Source organism: Malurus melanocephalus, unplaced genomic scaffold, assembly GCF_030028575.1.
Source record: "Malurus melanocephalus ecotype Western Australia unplaced genomic scaffold, MMel_1.1 scaffold_92, whole genome shotgun sequence".
Classification (NCBI taxonomy): Eukaryota; Metazoa; Chordata; class Aves; order Passeriformes; family Maluridae; genus Malurus; species Malurus melanocephalus.
The window spans coordinates 1141636-1159971 of record NW_026623324.1 but is presented as its reverse complement, the minus strand read 5'-3'; the positions used below and the strand labels follow the sequence as shown (position 1 = coordinate 1159971).

The following is an 18336-nucleotide window of genomic DNA, read 5'->3' as shown; positions in this document are numbered from 1 at the left end:
ACCTACTTTAACTAGCATCCCTGCCTCATGTAGGCCCTTCACAGAGCCCACTACAGAACCTTTGTATGGAATCTGAAACTAATGTTGAAAGTGTTGGTTAATGTAGCTTGGAAAATGTAATGGACTTCTTAATAATTGTTTCAGAACATAATGCTCCTTGCAGRAACATTTGAATATAGCAGATTTTACAGAGGGCTCTTAAATTTCATTATGCTTATTTATTCATCACCTGCTAGCTGTGTCATAGAGTCCTGCTCTCTGTAATTGCAGAGTATGTTTTACTAACCAAATTTTTTATGGGATAATATGGCTCTTGAACCAAAAATATTAGTACTTTTAATACTAATTAGTAAAAGTAGGACTCTGCTTTATGTTGAAGGATTGATTTAATTAATACCAAACTATAGTAAAGGACAGGAAGTGCTGTAATTTCTGATAYATGGTTAAGATATGGTCACACTTGCTTGTTAAATATTATAAATAAATCCATTTTCCAAATGTTACATTGGATATTACTGAGAAAGATGTTTGATATCCTCTGCTTGTTTAACATAAATTTAAGTMTCTTTTTAAGACCATAAAATAGAGATTTGTCTTTATGCATCCTTTRAAGTGAATTTAAAAGATAAATATAAAATTTAAATTAAAAAATGAATTGAAAGCTATCATTCAATACCAGTAGCAGTGTATATTCTTGCMCTGGTCAAATAAGTAACAATATGCYTAGAAGTTAGATAAAGGTCAAATTACATATTTGAGAGGAAATTGCATTTATTTTTGTGGGATTTTTTTCATGCAAGATAAGTTGCAGTTTGATCCATGGTGGGAAATGGGGGTGGGTGGGGATTGCAGGCATGAAGTAATTGATTCTCTGTCTTCCTGATAGAGGAGGTAGCTGCAGTTATGACTTCACCTGTCTCAATATACTGCAGTATCTGTTCTTTAGGCATTGCTTGTGAAGCAGTGAAGCATATTTTTTCATATAAATGTTGAAGTGATTGGTTTGGTACTTTTAAATTAAAATTTAAAAGTCTTCTATGACACAAGAAGGTATGTGCAACCATGGAAATTCTTTTTTGAGCCAGTTAAAACAAGCATGCTAGGGCTCCATGTGAATTCTTAAGCAACACTGTTGAATTTTATAGTGATTTGAAACAGGGTTGTTTYGTAAGGCTTTTTTTCTGCAGGAACTGTATCCTCTATTTTTTTGATTTGTAGGAAGAATGTGTTTTCTTGATGTAAACAAACATTTGTAAACAAATTTAAAATTTTACAAAATTTTAAATTCTTATTCATTCTGGGGTGGCTGCTTGTTTGCTGTTTTTATAACATACTTTTGTTAATTAGTCAGGAAGCTAAGTCAAACTAAATTGTAGTAAGAGTCTGTTTTATTTTTAAAACCCATGGCTATTTTTACAGCATTTAGAGTACTTTATGGGGAGTATCCAACAGGGGATACAATCACAATTACATGCAATAACTTTCTCAATTACCAAGATGGACTGTAAAATTGGTATCTTAATAACAAAAATTGGGGAAGGAGTGGTTTGTTTATAATGTCTGAATCCTATAGGAATGAAGAAAGGGGTGAAACAATACTAAGAAATTAGTAGAAGACAGATTGAAATTTTTACCTACATAATTGCTCAAATTCCTCATCAACTAATGGGAAACTGCATGTGTTTGGCCACATGAAAAGTTATGCACCAAACTAATATTAATCTTGCTGTGTCATCTCTGCATTCTTTGTTCTGTTTGTTTTATAGATAAAACTTATTAAAAAAAAAAAATTAAAAAGGACCACAATTCCATTGCTGGAGGCTGTTGTGTCCTACACCTTCTTTGTTGCAGGCAGTGAATGAGGCAGGGACTTGTGTGGAGGGAAGAATGATCTTCCCTTGAAAGGGAATTTTCTTCCCTTCCGGTTGAAAATTTCACCTGGAGAAATGTATTCCATATATGCTTCAACAGTAGAAGAATTTGCACATTTTTTTGCAATTCACTTAGCTTGATCTTTCCATGGTGTTCCTCTAAGAGGAACTAAGAGCCATTCTGAGAGCCCAAGATGATTCTCATAAGTGCGAAAAAAGTTTTAAAAACTGATGCATGGACTGAGGAAGTTTGAAGTGGTGTTCTGAATAACTGTGGCACTTTCAGGGTAAGGGGAAGGCAAGGGATGTATCAAACTGACCCTCTGAAATGGTGTGGTGATTTTGTAACAATGTTTTGTCTGCAGCACGATTCCATGTCTGTGAGAAGAGATTGTTAGGGTGGTTTTACCTCCTTAGGGAAGCTCAAAGCAGACAGTCATGATTGTGAAATTCTGCGATGCCTCCAGCGTGTCCAACTGTGATTTGTCAGGAGAGGTTGCATATGTCAAATTTTATTGATGCATCCAACAATGATACTTCTGATCAAAGAATAACCTTGAAAAACCAGGAATTCTGAGTTCTGCTTTGGAACATTCTAGTTCTTGAGCTCATCAAGTTGTCGTCCATCCTGTATTGGCTAATAAYCTCCACTCTCAATACTTTCATCCTAAGTTCTTTACCTTTTCTGTATGTTTGAGTGCCACCAGGGACAGAGATTTAATGCTACAGGATGAACTTGCCTATTTGCTACTAAAAAAATTGAGCAGAGTGAAGCATTTGGTTGGATCAGACTGAGCATGTATAGAGTATCTAGAATGTCATTGCTGCAGTTGCTCACGGCCTCCTCTTCAAAAGCCTTGAAGAAGGCAGTTTGCATTTTTCTAATATTTTTTCTTTTAATCCRTTTACCAGAACACTGCTAATGAAAATATTCTTTGGGGCGTTGATTMAGAAGCTTTAGTGCACAGTAATTGAAAGTGTGAGAATTTATACAATTTATTTGCACTATGTATTTGTGTTAAGTCATTTATGCCAAGATATTTTCAGGATTAAGACTGTAAAGTCTTTACACTCTGTTGCACTTCTCTAGGTGATTTTAATTTAGTTGGAAATGGTAAATGTTGGTTTTTCAACAAAAGCAAAGCTTGATCAAGACTCAGCTCAAGGAATGTAGCGGAATTGTAGCTGAGACAGAGGAGAAAATTTTCATTATTTCTTAATATATTGTTTTAGAAGTATTTAGGGTGTTTTCTTTATAGATATTGATTTAGTACACACTGCCTTATCAGACAAATAATGGAGATGGAATGTTGAGAATATAAAATATCTCCAGTGATAATCAGTGCTKACTTAAAGGGTGTGTGAAGCTTCTRTTAAACACCTTAATTAYTGARTCCAGTCTGAGTCTACAGCAAATATCCCACAGGCACAYTGGTCTTTTGTGGAGCACTCCCAGTACTTTTACCTGAGTTTACACTGTCTGTGAATATTTAACCACACTGTAAACTTCAGGCAGAGRTGGTAAGCCAGACTGTTTCTGATCTGTCTCTTCCTTCCACTTGCCTGTTTCTCTTCCAGGCATACAAATCTCCAGGAAAAGAGACATCAGAAAGTATACTGTGAAAACACAAGGAAAAATATKTAAATGCCAATTAATCACTTGCATAGTAGTCTGTGTGCTCTGTCATTTAGTGGGGACAAAGTGGGATTCTGAAGGAAAGTGCTCAACCTCACTAAGAAATGTTTAGTATGCTKCAAAGCAACAAACATATTTCTGAAATTTAAACAAGCCAAAGCTGTTTTAGAAGAACTTGATGCTTTGTGACTTATAAATACCTTGTTTCTAAAAGTTTTTATTATGTAAAATTCAAGCTGYATATTAATTTATAAAAGTTTAATATGTTCTCCTTTTTGAAGGGCAAGAAGAYGATGCAAAGATCTTCAAGCCCATGACAGCAAATCTTTTTTGAAATGTTTTCTATTTGCTTGGCATAGCAGTTTTGAAATGTTTAATATACAATGCTGTTAGAACACCTTTGGGCACCTGGAATCAAAATATGTAAATACTTCTGACTGTGAATGCAAGATTCTCTGTTCTCTCCTGTGAGACTGATGAGCATTTTTATTTGTCCCACAGGGGTTGTTCAGAACTTTGTCGTATCCCCATGGTGGAATACAAACTTGACAGCGAAGGCACCCCATGTGAGTATAAAACCCCTTTCAGAAGAAATACCACTTGGCATCGGGTGCCGACTCCCGCTGGGCAGCCTCTCTCTCGTGCCTCTCCAATCCTAGGAACATCTGACAGACTGCAGTGCCAGCAGCTTCTCCAGCAKGCTCAGACAGCCATTCCTCGTAGCACTTCCTTTGATAGAAAACTGCCAGATGGCGCAAGGTAATGCACTCTCTGCTTCATGCTTGTCTTTTTCCTAATGTGCCCTACCTTTGAAATCTCTGCTTTCTACAACTTTGGGGTCTTGTTTTTAAACCTTATTTTATTGAGCTTTGMCAGTAATTTTAATACTGAGGTTGTATGAAAGAGCATTCACTGGACCAGTCTGCTTGAAACAAGTGATTTTTGATGTTTGTGATAGAGGTGGACTGTAYTGAGGATCTTCCTGCTGAGGACAGCTGCCCTTTCCCTTTAGTCCCAAATCGGTGAAGTGGGARACTGCCTTGTGACTTCTGGGTCTTAATAATGTCCTTAATAATGTTCCCCACCTTTTGGAAGACTATTTAAGCAAATACTGAGTGTAAATAAAATGAACTCATTCCTTTAAAAATTAATTATTTAATCTCATTACCAAGCTATTGGCATAGTTTCAAAGGGTTCTGTAACTTATTACCAGCCCTTATGCTTTGCTTTGCTTTTAATTAAACAAAGCAGAGCTGGTGATTTGAATATGTAACACCTCTTAGATGATGGGATGGTATCCTTAAATGTTAGCTCTGTTCTAATTTAATCATAATTCTTCATAAGATCAAACTTAATTTTTAAAGATAAAAATTTGCAAGCACATTTGATCTTTGAATTATTTAGGAAAACCATATGTCTTGAGCAGAACTCTATCCTTTACTGTTTACAATTATTTTAGCTTGTGCCCTTATCTGTAGGGWGATGTAATTCTAATTTCCAAGGAAATGCTTATTGTATGTTGAAAATATCTGATTGATATAAAAATCTTAAATACTAGTCTTAAATAGGTTTAAAAAAAATCTGGATGAAATAATGAAATACCACKATCACCACATTGACTAGTTTATTAAGTAGAAAAGAATTAGTGACTTTTTGCACTGAAAATGTATGGAAGTGATAGCAGTATATATTTGAAAATATGTCTCTTTTATGGTCTGGAGAAGGAAGACTCCCAGTTGTGACCATTTGATCATTTTGTTCTCCTTCTCCCCTGCCCCACTCTTTACGCCCAGAAAAACTGAGAGGTGCATTTGTGTAAGCATTTTAATACTGTTATAGAGCTTGAGCCTTTTCAAATGTCTTGTTAATTAAATTCTCGGTAACATCTAGCATAAGGAGATGATGTATTAAATGTCTGGAAATATTCATCATTGATGAGGGTTTATTAAGCATACTGCATGCCTATACAGAAAAGAAATGAAATTCTGACATGCTACTCATTTCCAAACAGGCTTCACAAGCATAAATTGCACTTCTCATAGCACTCAGCAAAATACGTGAAAAAATGCATAGACTGAGTCTACWCTTATCCCCAAGAAATTCCTGTATCACCTAAACAAAACATGTGCAGTGCAGAAGTGCTGTTCAAGTGAAGACATGATACAGAGTATAAAAATGAGAGGAAAATTATGGACTCTGGCATGTAGATCTTGAAACCTGTAAAGAAAGATACCTAACTGGCAAGGTCTTTCCACATGGGAAGAGGCATAGGTGATGATTTGGCAGAGACATGAGTTTAAAATAGAAGGGTTTGAAGTAAGGTGGATTAGTGCTTATAAGTAGCCTTGCAAGGGTGAAAGTGTCTACTCAGGCTAAGAAAATGATGRAGAGATTTTAGAGGGTCAGAGACTCGGTATTGGTTTAAGAGTGCAAGCAGGGAGAGGCGTGTTGGTAAAACAGGGAACTTTAACAGCTGATCTGCAAATGAGCTAAGGGTGAAATCAGCAGTAAAATTGTTTGGTTTAGAGATAAAAAGAGGAAGAAGCAAAAAAAATGAGGACTAGATATAATAAAAGACTTAAGCAGCAGAAGTTCAACTCCTGTGACATAATATTTAGATGCCCAGTCCCTGTAGTCAAATTAAAAACTGACTGCTGAACACTCATGTTCCTAATACAGTTCCTGAGAATCAAGTGCTTTGAGAAAGCAGTCCAGGTATTTTTGTGTTGTTCAAGGAATTTCCTCTAATTAGTCATGAACAAATGCAAGAATATACTTGAGCTCTGCTTCTGTTTTCACAGAGTGGCTAATTCTGTGACAGCTACTCATAGCATGTCCCTAGGTGAAGCTTCAGTCAGGCTCACTCTTCTGGTTTTTGCACCAAGAAGTCTCTGTGTGCTTTAGTCACACTTGTAGGCAATGCATCCTATCACCTGCAGTTTGGAATCCATTCCTGAGAGCAGACAGCTGGAATTTTTGTGTGAAGGAGCTGTGTGAGCCATTCATTGATGAGATTTTCCTTGGTTCTCCTTTTGCAGCCACTCTTGGTTTAGTTGGCTAAGGGCTTCACACTTGTCCAACAAATGGGAAGTAAACATGTTTCAGCCTTGGAACAGCACAAAGCAATGTCCTYATTTTGAGGACAATTCCCTAAGCATCAGTCTGGAGGCTGGGAACACATGGGATCATAATTTACCAATTCCTTAACCGTGGGTCACTTAATCTGTGCAYGAAATGGAAAATTCTTGGTGCTAAGAACAAGTACCTAGGACTGAATGAAGCTGTAGCCTATTGACTGCTTCACTTTATTGCGAGAAGTTCAGTCCTGTCAATACTTGCCAGAGACAGACATGCTGAAAAATTAGGTACTACACTATTTATTGTGCCTTGGCTATTAGACAAAATACAACAGCTAATAGCTTTAAAAAATAAATATAATAGCTAATGTCCTTAAAATTTTCAAGCTGAACAGTAAAGTTGCTTATTGAATGTCATGACCTTGGGAAAGTGTTGTGCATAAAGAAAAAAACACCTCTTAATTTCACCCCTTAGTACATACATTCATTTCTACATGTAAAAAACAAAAAACAAAGAAAAAAAAAGGAAGGGAGRGAAAAGAAAAAAAAATACAGGYRTTGATTTCAAAATWATGTYWCTGAAGGAAATTGTGTTGTAGTTATGAAATGATATGTGCAGAAGTGAAGGAAAAGACAATGATCAAATCTAAATTTAAGCATTAAATTTCAGCCACYTGGAAATCCAGCAAAACTGCTTAAAGACATTTTTAAGACATGAGGCTGAAAAGTTAAAATAATAAGTACAAAATAATATTCTTCATGAAGATTTTTTATTGCTTTTCTACATCAGAGAATTAATGAAATTTAAAAAGTCTTAGTACTKCCTTTTCTGAATTTCCTATCTTTAAAATTGGACTAAGTGTGAAGGAACTAACAATCATTTCTGATCCACTGTGAGAGCTTCCCACACATAAATTTAGAGACCTAATTCAGCTGCTCTGACTCCTGAGTAATCCTACTTGTTCAGAACTAAAGCCATATCTAAGGAAAATGGAGTTTGGCACATAGACTTTCTCTTTTTGTGCCTTTTATTCAGTTGGAAATTTTAGTGAATGAATACTATATTTTTTTAATTCTTCTTAGAGTTTTATAAACTGAGAAAAACCTGTTAAATTCCCCAGATGAGTATAACTGAGTGTTCATGTTGTATCGGTATTATTTGAGAGAATGAATGTATTTGATAGCAGAAGCATAGCCCAGTTCTGATCTGAAACCCCACAAATCCCTGAGTGCACTGTTAATGACTCTGGTCAACATTACAGAAGTTCTCCGAGCAACCAGTCCTCATCCAGTGACCCAGGACCCAGCGGGAGCAGCCACTGGAGACAGCAAGTGGGATATGACGGGTACTGATGATTTTAAAAAAATTTTATTCAAATCTTGCAATAGCTCCCATGCATCTTTTTTCTTAAGTAAAATCTATATGGATGTTCTTATATTCAAACACTGTTAGTATCTTTTAAGAGGTACTGGTTTACTGATGTTTGATGTAACATGCATGCAACTACAGTTTAAAACATCCTAATTTTATTCTTCAGGACCATATTTTTAAATTCAGGTAAATAAGAAACAGTTTTTAGTTTTATTTTCCTAGAAACAGGCCAGAAATCAGCTAGTAACTCAGAACTAGGATAATATAATAATATTATATTCTTCTTCTATTATATTCTTCTTCTATTATATTCTTCTATTATATTATCCTTCTTCTGCTTTAGGAGAAAGGTGTTTGATTAAAAAAAAAAAAATCTTTATGGTCTTCAAAGGTTTTATTTCCTGCTATGTTTGTTTCAGTAACACGCATTCCCTAGCATACCTCCTCCAAAAAGTTGAAATTTCAGATGTCTCTCCTCCCTAAAAGGCTGTACATAGATTTTTCTTTCACATCCCTGTTATTCCCTTGGTACTAAAATTTCAGAAATTAGTTATCTGTATATAAAAGACCACCCCAATATAACTCATGTTATAAGAATATTATGTGAGACATCTGTTCTAAATGACTTTAAATTTATTACTTTGTTGCATATATACAGCTGCCGAAARCATTACAAAATGGTGAGCTATGGCAGTATCTACAATAGAGTAATATAAAAGCATTCCAGACTTGCCAAGTAGCTTTCAAAAGCTACTTTTCAGAAAAAAAAAAAGTGAATATTGAAAGCATCAGTTTGACTCCTTGAAGCTTATTAATGCTTTGGCATGATTGATTGTGGATAAGATATTCCGTGTAGCAGATATATATGCAGTATCTTGTAGACTCTTCAAGGAATTGCACATAACTCAGTGAAATCTCTGGCAGCTAAATAGATGCTAATAATTCAAATAAAACTGTACTTTTTTTTTGACAGTCAACTCATCAAAATGCATCTTGTGTCACTTTTTCCAGCACAGTTATTTCTAACAGYAATCTAGGTTTTAGTTGGTTGCTTTGTGAAATCTTTAAACTTTTGCAGTTTAATACAAAGCAGTGGATCTGGTACTAGTCGGTATATTCATTTTGCAGTGTGAAACCATGTAAAACTGCAATTAATTCATGATTCTTCACTGCAAAAGCCTTTGGGGTTATAGCCCCAAAAATGCATTTCTTCTTAAAGTTCGGTGTCTTCTTGGCRTGTTCATACTTCAGATAGAATGGTGTGCTGCTGAAAAAATTGCATGTAAATATTTCTGTGCAGAGTTTGGAAATGTTTGGGAATGATGATTATTTTAAAAGGTCACTTACAAAATATTTGCTTTCAAGAGTAAAAAGTGGTGTTGTTCATCATGTAACTAATATTACAGGATAAAAACCTTAACAGCTTAATTTTCTGCTTACATTAAAAGATGCCAGTCCCCTCTACTCCATGAACACCACCAAGGTTCAGGCTCACTGGAGTGTGAAGGAGGCAGAGAACGAGAGGAAACTTTGGAAGGAACTAGACATTCTGGTAATAAAATCTAAAACCCACTGTATCTTTAAAGTAAATGTTCTTTGCAATGCGGTGCCTGCTGAGATGCAGCCACCTCCCCATGTGGATCATACAGTATGACAGTGAGGGCAGGGACTGTTATGACAGTGTCTGATTCCAGAGAGTGGGCAGGTTTGGAGCTTGATGCTGAGCCATGTGCCTTTTTCCTTTATTTATGGCAGAGGCCAAGTGGCATTCACCATCAACCAAAGTGCTGAGCTCCTACAAAGACCGAGCTTTGCAGAAAGAAGGCAGCGGCAAGGAGTCTCCAAACAAGCTCTCACATGTAAGTGAAACACCTTTTACTTGGCTGTCATTCAGAACTCTAAAAATAAACAAACCCCCAAAACAGCAACAACGAAAAGCTACTCAGGACTTACAGAAATAAATCTTAAAAATAAGTTCTTATAATTTACTGAGACCACTGTGTGTTTTGGAAGCAAAGATTGTGCACACCTAGRTGTGGGTTGAATCAAGTATGCTTAATCTGTGTTTACAAACTCGGAATTCCAAGAGGGTTTGGGTCTAGGCCATTGAGGAGATAAAACTAGTATAGTCTCCACTCAGCTGTGAATTTACAGCTGCATTTATACTGGCTTGTTTAATCTGTGGAGTATTTAATTACCCTTTAAAAGAAAATAAAATTGTATTCACCGTACCGCTTTTCATCTTGCGTGAAATACCCGTCGAGTGTAATTATCAATAAGCACTATAAAAATGCAGCTTGGATGTTGGGAATGCTGAACAGATTTTCTAGACTACCTAGTTTAGTAGCTTGTCTTCAGTAATGGCAAAATCCTCAACAAGCCAGTGATGGAATGATCATGTTTGTTACATGGAAAGTCCTGCTGTATGTAGCAGGAGTCTGTACAATGTAAACTTCTATTTGTGTGTGAGCCACAGCATCTCCTAGCCTCTTCTAGGAGAGGGATCTCATAAAACAGTTAGTCACCCTTCCCATTTATATTCTACCCAATGGAAGCCCATTTGCCCTAGTAGAAGTACATCTGCCTTTATTCTGGCTACCCTGTCACAGAGATGGATTAATCCAGCTCTCTATAAAATTTATTTTAAAAGGTAAGTAACAAACCCCCCAATTTTATTGGCACAAATGTCTGACATGATTACTCCACTTCAATAGCCGTGCTTGGTTTAGGGCCTTATGACTTAAGTTACTTTCATCTGGTACACATACATCACAATTGGCTTCAATTTAACTAGCCACACGTCCAATTGGATTTGATTCAATGAGCTGCATATTTCACCCACGCTGAGAAAAAGCCAACAATAATTCAGTCTTTGCTGTGTTTCAGATTTGCAGTAGAGCTTGTTTAAGCAAATAATTACCAAGGCTTCTAGCTTTTAAAAATGCTTATTTTAACTGTTCAGAAATGCAATTTTATGSATGTTAAGCAGGTCCTATAATCAGAAAATTCAATTCTGATCTTAAGATTTGTGATAAAAGATGGAACTAGAGCCTTTTTATTTGCAGTGACATCAACCTTTAATGTGTCTAGCCAGCTGTGCAATTCATTTCACAGAAACTGGTGGTATAATTGGCTCTTTTCATACTTTGCAGTTATGAGATAGCATACTGTAAAAAAAAGATAATAAAATGGTCTTTGAATGGCACAAATGCAGTAATTTATATGAAAATAGATCTCTTACTATTTAATTTGAGGGGGGTCTTTTTTGGTTTGTTTTCTTCTCATTAAGATTGGGGACAAAAGCTGTTCGAGCCACTCCAGCAGCAACACCCTATCCAGTAACACATCCAGCAACAGTGACGAAAAGCACTTTGGTTCTGGAGATCTGATGGATCCTGAGCTGCTTGGATTAACGTATGTCAAGGGGGCTTCTACGGACAGCGGGATCGACACGGCTCCCTGCATGCCTGCCCCTCTGCTGGCCCCGCTGCACCTCGCTGGCAGCAGGGCTGGAGTGCACTGCCGGACAGGCCAGTGGAGCGACGCTCCCGAAGCTCCGGGGCCGGATGATGACCCAGCTAAAATCTATGCTGTTCACAGCTATGCCTCTGCTATTTCCACCAGTCACACAGCTGAAGGCAGCATGGGAGACCTCAGTGAAATCTCCTCTCATTCCAGGTACCTGTTTCTTACAAATTAGGGATTGTGGGTTGTGGATTAACATTCAGGCGACTCTTTTGTGTTGTTTTTGTTCTGTTTGCCTTTCTCTGAAACTGCACTTAAAAAGTTTTGATATTTTTGTTGCATTCAAATGCCTACATCCGTGGTTTTCAAGTAATTTTCGATAAGTCTGCCTGAAAAACTTAGCCAGCTCTCCTCCCAGATTGATGGAGGCTTTTTATGTGACCTGTGCAAATTGCTTAGGTTTTTAAAGTTGGGAAACTCTCCTGAACAGAAGAGAAGTTTGCACCTAGAACTTTCATGTACATTTGTTTTATCAGTACAGTGCAGCAAATTACGTTGAAGTTAATGCTGAGGGAAATAAGAAAAATTGRGCAGTTTTTACATAAAGTAAAACCACATTGCATGCCATCCCCCCAAATTTGCATTATTCTGATGCATGCTTTACAGTTTGTTGTTTGCATTTCTGATTGATTTTCAGCTCTTTTTTTTGTTACCAATGAAAAGTGTGCATCTGTCGTAAAGCAAGCTTTGAAAGAACGCTTTTACAGCTGGTTGTCTTTATCTTCCAGTTCCTGTTTTATGGTGACTTTGAAGTTGAAGCTTTGGTCTGTGTGTTAAGGTTTTTACTCTGTAAAGGATAGAAGGAAATGGTTTGCTCTTCTTTCCCTCTGATTTTCCTKTTTTCAGTATCAGTCAGTATCGGAAAATAACCAAATAATACTGTGTATTCTGATTTCCTTATATGCCAGACATGACTGAATTTGTTTTGTATGGTTATTCTGAAGAAATTTATTCTTCAAGGAAGTGTTTGCTTTAGTTTATTTGAAATAGTTTTTAGAGTCTTCACTAAAAGGTTTTCTTAGCGCCTGCTAGTGCTATTAATCATAATAAAAGGGACTGTTAAAATTAGCCAGAGGACTGTCTTGTGGAACTGAAATTTACTTCTGTTAAATTTGCTGATGATTTAATATTAATGTGTCTGATTGAAAGACACAGCTTAATCTGGTACGAACTGGCAAAATTATTGTGAAACGGAAAAGCACACTGGTTTTATGATTGAGAGATATTTGAGTAATTCCCTATGTAGTTCTTGATGTAAATGTGTGTGTATGTATTTACTTAAAATTGCACACATAAATGGAGTATATATATATATATATATGTCTTGAATTTAGGCTTTCAATTTTGGTTCACATCAGTTTGCATTGGCATTTCAGCAAGCTGAATTCCAGGCATTGTTTGTTCTGGAAACTCATCACAATTCTGTTCTCAGAGAGCTTTAATGTGTATGCAGTTGGTCTGTAGGAAATTACTGTGCCAATTTTGCCTCATTGATTTTGACCTTGAGAAAAACCTAACAGTGAGAATTATTGCTGCAGACCAGACATTTCTGATTTGYTGTTGCATAACATATTCCATTTTTCCTTCTGTGTGTTTTGTTCACTTTTCCAGTGGGTCACATCATTCAGGAAGCCCATCAACACACTGCTCCAAAAAGAGTGGCTCCCTAGATAGCTCCAAAGTCTATATTGTGTCGCAGAACAGTAGTCAACAGATGTCTGGGTCAATTTCAAAACCATACCACAGGCAAGGAGCAGTGAGTAAATATGTCATTGGATGGAAAAARTCAGAAGGAAGTCCTACACCAGAAGAATCTGAAGTTTCAGAATGTCATGAGTAAGCACTCTATTTTATTTTGTTTTGGGAAGAAAAGTTGTGAAAATAAATTTTCAAATAGGATAGAAAAAAGTTACAAAGTCTCTTTTGCCTTTAAGTTCAGAGGTTTTTTTCTGTACCTTTATGTACCTAATGAATAGCTCGATGTACAGCTTAACACTGGAATAATCTATGACAAATGTTGATCTTAGATGGAAGAAAAAGGCTCAAACTCAAAGGAAAACATGCACTATCTCAAATACAGAGAGATGATGCTTTCACAGTGGTGCATCTGTAATAAGCAACGTTTGAATCTGCTGTTTAAAACTAACTTTKSCATTCCTGCTGGCTTCAAAATCATRTTTGGGGTAATCTCCTTGCCTTCTTTTTGTGCACAAGCTGTTTGGTGCTGTTTCTCAGTAAAACATGGTCAGCCCCTATCATCTCAATAAATTGACAAGATGACATGCAGTATCTGATTTTGAAGTGTTTAATTGGGTTACTGTATCTTTGTTTAATGGGAATGGGTTATTTTTAACCAGTACCTAACATTGCATATGTGTGCATATTTATGGCAAGAATCATATTTAAAAATACATGCTAGAATGTATATGCTATGAAATATGAATCTGAAATCAAGCTCCTAAATTCCTAATTTTTTAATGTAGAATATGTTACTACCCTCCTGCCCTGGTTGTTTGTGTTTCTTTATGTTAATATACAGGTGTTTTTATTTTTCCTTCCCCAATGTTTTATTTGCACAAATAGTTCTGTTGTGGTAGAAATTAAACTTATAATATGGTAACGTCAGGGTTTCCCACAAATTTTTGGATTTTGAAATTGATGAAGTATTGAAAACAATTTCTCCTTACTTTGAATGACAGCCTTGAAATAAAATTGCATAATGAATCATGGTATTTAGACTGAAACAACGGCAATTTAGAAAATTATCTTCAAGAGATAGTTATGTTCAAGAACTATTAATTGAACACAGCAACACTTCATATATCAAAAAATATTTTCAGAGTTTTCCATGGCATACACTATTGCATCGCCTCTTTCTTTCTAGGAAAGCTCTCTATATCACAGAGAGGAAATATCACTCTGAGGATAATTATGTTGAAATAAAATAACATCTCTAATTAGCAGCGATGATGAAYATCAGGTCAATTGCTGAATGTTGTGCCACTATAGGTTATAATTCACTGAGAATTACACTTCACCACAGCAAAGCTTATTTCCTCTCTGCTGAAGACAGTCACTGATTAGGCTGCACTTGGCAGGCAGTAAGCAATGCCTTCCCATGTGTGCACTGTGTGGCCTGGAATCTCCTATTCTTCGATTACATTTTCAGAGCAAACCTGTTAAAATCTGACTCTCTCACTGGAAGGAGCTGAGGGTTAATTATTCAGTTTAACAGTCTGCTGTTGACTGTAACTCAATTTTTATGGGCTGATAATTAAAGAAGACACCTGTTTTATTTAYTGAAATAGCTTTATGAAATTGCTGATAATAAAATATACTTAGCACACTGGAGAATTTATTTCCAATACTTCAAACATTGCTGTGATGACCATAGTATTTTTGCTAGATTGTGAAGCTGGATGCAATATTGTACTATAAAATATTGATTTTTTTATTTGCTATGGAAGTAAAAGTTAAAGTATGTTGGGATGAACCTTTGGAAATGTTGAAATAAATATAACTTGTATTGACAGAGAAGTGTGGTGTGTAAAAAAGAGAGAAGCAAGCTAGGAAAAAAAAGGATTGTCTTTTTAAATTGTTCTTTAGAATTYGTAAACTCAATTTTCCAGGGGTACACAGTTTCATTAAGGCAAAGTGATAAAAAAAATTTCTAAACAGTGTGCTGCATCATGAGATAATTCTAACAATTTTCACTTTTGGCAGAAAATGATTGCAGTCTTTCAAATCAAATTTCTTGCTAAAAACACTAATTTTCTCAACAGAGTGTATGATGATATTGATGCTGTGTCTGCATCAAGTCCACTCCAAACTTCTGTGAGRAATGCCATTGTTGAAAGCCAGCAAGTCTTGTCTAAAGAAGATTTTCTRAAGCTGATGCTGCCAGACAGCCTCTCTATGGAGGAAGGGAGAAGAAAGGTTGGCTACTTTCTTTGGCTCTGTGGGTTTCAGTCGCAGTTAGCTTAGAAGTGGATTTCTGGTATGCCCAAAATTGCTATACAGAATGCAATATGATTTTGTACAAGCTAAGTGTATTGTATGGGGATAACCATAAGCCCCAAAATATCATTTCCCACRAGGATGGGAAATGTTTGTTTGATAATTATGTATAAAATCCAGTATTTGCTTAAGTACGTCKTTGCTTAGCTTGAGAGGTGGGTGCATGTTGAGCAACTTCATTATCATTTGAAAGGTTAAAAGTGACATTTTCAAGGAAGARTGCCTAAATTTATGCATCTTGTATGATATTAAAACACATGAATGAAGGTAAATTCCCCGTAACAGTTGGTACCAGCAATTCCTCTACAAATCCAAATCCCAGTTTCATGCAGGTATCAGTGCAGCTGCTCAGAAGGTGTAATTATCAGTGCTACTGGAGAGCCTAGATCTAATCTTCAGAGTGTGGAGACCACTGGTAATGTTTAATAATTCACAAAATGTGGATAATGAGCTTAAAATTTGCCACTCCYCAAAGTATAAATGGTTCTGAGTTCTGTGCTTAATGTGGAATAAAGAACAAAGCAATTAGACTACATGAGATAATTGTCACACTTCCATATTAACTCAATGCTCCCTTAACCTACTGTGTTTATACAATATGGTAAACAGCATAATCATCATGTCTGAACAAAAGTAACACATGGGAATCCTCTAAGTGCAGAGTTGAATTTAAAATTCARATCATATAGATTTTTTAACACGTGGTGTGTTAAGTATGCATTATATGTGCTTGAATTTTCATGAGTAATGTCCTAGAGGTTTTTATGATTCATGATTGATACAATAACTGGCGGGTTTTTGTGATGATCTCAAGAGCTGCCAATGTTTCTGACTACCTAAATGAGAACCAACAAGGAGTGAGGAGGTGTGACTGTCCTGAGATAAATGACTGCTGTCCCCTTCCCCTCTGAGACATCTAAACAAAAGTAAGAGAGACCATGGCCTCTGGCTCACAGTGGACTCCAGCCATAGGACTTGGCAGGATACCATCTTGGGTTATGCCWTCATAGAGGGTAGCAATCTTAATATTGGTGAGCCAACTTCACCTTTGACAGTGAAGTCAGAAAGGAATTTTCTGAATATGTGAGATTCTATGCYATATTCACTGTTTCAAAAGCTATAAGCATTGTTCTGCATAGGGAATGTGCAGCACATAATTAATTGCAAAGAAAACTAGGCATTTAATTGTTGTACTCCAGACAAGCCAGTAAAAATTAATAAGGTGTTAACTGTCCTCTGTGGATGTAAAGAAAACTGGGTTTGCAGTGCTGAGGAATGACTTACAAAGTGGAATGATCCCATTTTACATCACAGTAACATCTTCTTTTACTGTAGATATTTGTGTAGTGGTTTAATTAACCTTTTGAAATGCATAAGCAGTTTTCACTGAACTCTGTTATCCTCTTTTCTAAGCCTGTTTTGTGATATCCAGAGAGATGCAGTGTCTCAAGTTACTTTTATCATCCAATGAATTATGTGGCAGCATATATCAGTTCAGAATGTTTAACATTAAAACATGATCATATAAAATCAAATAATTTCGTGTATAGTCTTGCATACATGTTGTCAGAGTTGGTAGCCTTATACACATTTCTGTAAAACATTGCTGTCTTAAAGCTATGAAGTTTTCATTTAGCATTTCAGAATTAATAAAACTGCCCAGTATCTGATTAATTCATGGTGATATGTTCCAAAATATCGAGAGGAAGTATGAAAATTCAATTCAGTATCTCTTTTGAGGCCTCAGTAGATCTGATGTGGTGGAAGAAATCTCTGATCTTCAGTATTAGTTCAAGAATTCCTGATTGCCTGTCCAGAARCATACTCCCAAGATGATGGGATATGACTGTATGAATCACTTCAACCAGCAATATGTGCTCTTATTTTTATGTTTAGTTTTCCTTTTATGGAAACCTTTCCCCACGGAGGACACTTTATCGCACCCTCTCTGATGAAAGCATATGTAGCAACCGAAGAGGATCTTCCTATGCCAGCTCTCGAAGCTCCATGATAGAGCAGGCCTTGCCAAATGATATCTTGTTCAGCACTACCCCTCCATATCACAGCACACTGCCTCCCAGGATGAGCCTGACCCCTGGAATGGGAAATCTGAGAAGTAAGTGATTGTCGCTGTCATTGCTGAGTTTTTAATATTTGTAGTAAACTCAAATGAATCACCAAGTGATTTAAGTGAAATTTTGTTTTTAAGGTGAAATTAAGAAATGCCATATCAGTGTTCAAATCATCCTAGCAAAACAGTATTTGGTCAGCAGTAAATGCACATGRTTGCCATTGGTGCTCAATTTGTGTTTATCATATTTGGAAGCAGCATTCACTTTGCTTCCCAAGGAATTTTCATGAGACCAGTGATAGGCAACAAACATTTGTCTGAAGATACTTCCTGTTGTCATTTTATTTTCCAGTGGTGACCTCATCAAGCAAGCTTGTTTTAATTTTTTTTTTTTACTTTTATATACATTCAAATTWTTGAAACATTCACAAATATATTTGAAATAATAACTAAATGGAACAGCTTTTATTTAGATGATCCTTTTACTAACTTCTTAAAAGGAAACGTGCAATAAATGTTGACTTTGACTTCAATTTCCAAATTGAATTTGCTGATACTTTTTTTAAGCCTATTAGTAAAACATTTGCAAATGACACTTCAATTTTAATGGCAGCAAAAGAGTAGTCTGAGGTGCAAAGTTAAAACTATTTTATGAATGTGCTTTTTTACTTGTAAGGTTTTTGTGAGTGAGACCTTTATTATATGCTTAGCWTGCAATAATTCTAGAATGAGCTGTGAAGTTTGTAGTCATTTTTGTTGGAAAAAAA

The 18336-nt window shown here is 36.1% G+C and overlaps 1 protein-coding gene across 4 annotated transcripts in view; it reads left to right on the top strand.

The window, feature by feature from the left end:
- Window positions 1-18336, top strand: part of SIPA1L2 (signal induced proliferation associated 1 like 2) — a 126737-nt gene that overhangs the window by 91656 nt on the left and 16745 nt on the right. For all 4 annotated transcript variants that reach the window (XM_057368435.1, XM_057368436.1, XM_057368438.1 and 1 more), the window contains 8 exons: window positions 4009-4266; window positions 7847-7930; window positions 9405-9508; window positions 9712-9815; window positions 11246-11634; window positions 13093-13317; window positions 15264-15417; window positions 17395-17614. In XM_057368435.1, coding sequence (XP_057224418.1) covers window positions 4009-4266; window positions 7847-7930; window positions 9405-9508; window positions 9712-9815; window positions 11246-11634; window positions 13093-13317; window positions 15264-15417; window positions 17395-17614 — 1538 coding nt within the window. The remainder of the gene's footprint in view (window positions 1-4008; window positions 4267-7846; window positions 7931-9404; window positions 9509-9711; window positions 9816-11245; window positions 11635-13092; window positions 13318-15263; window positions 15418-17394; window positions 17615-18336) is intronic.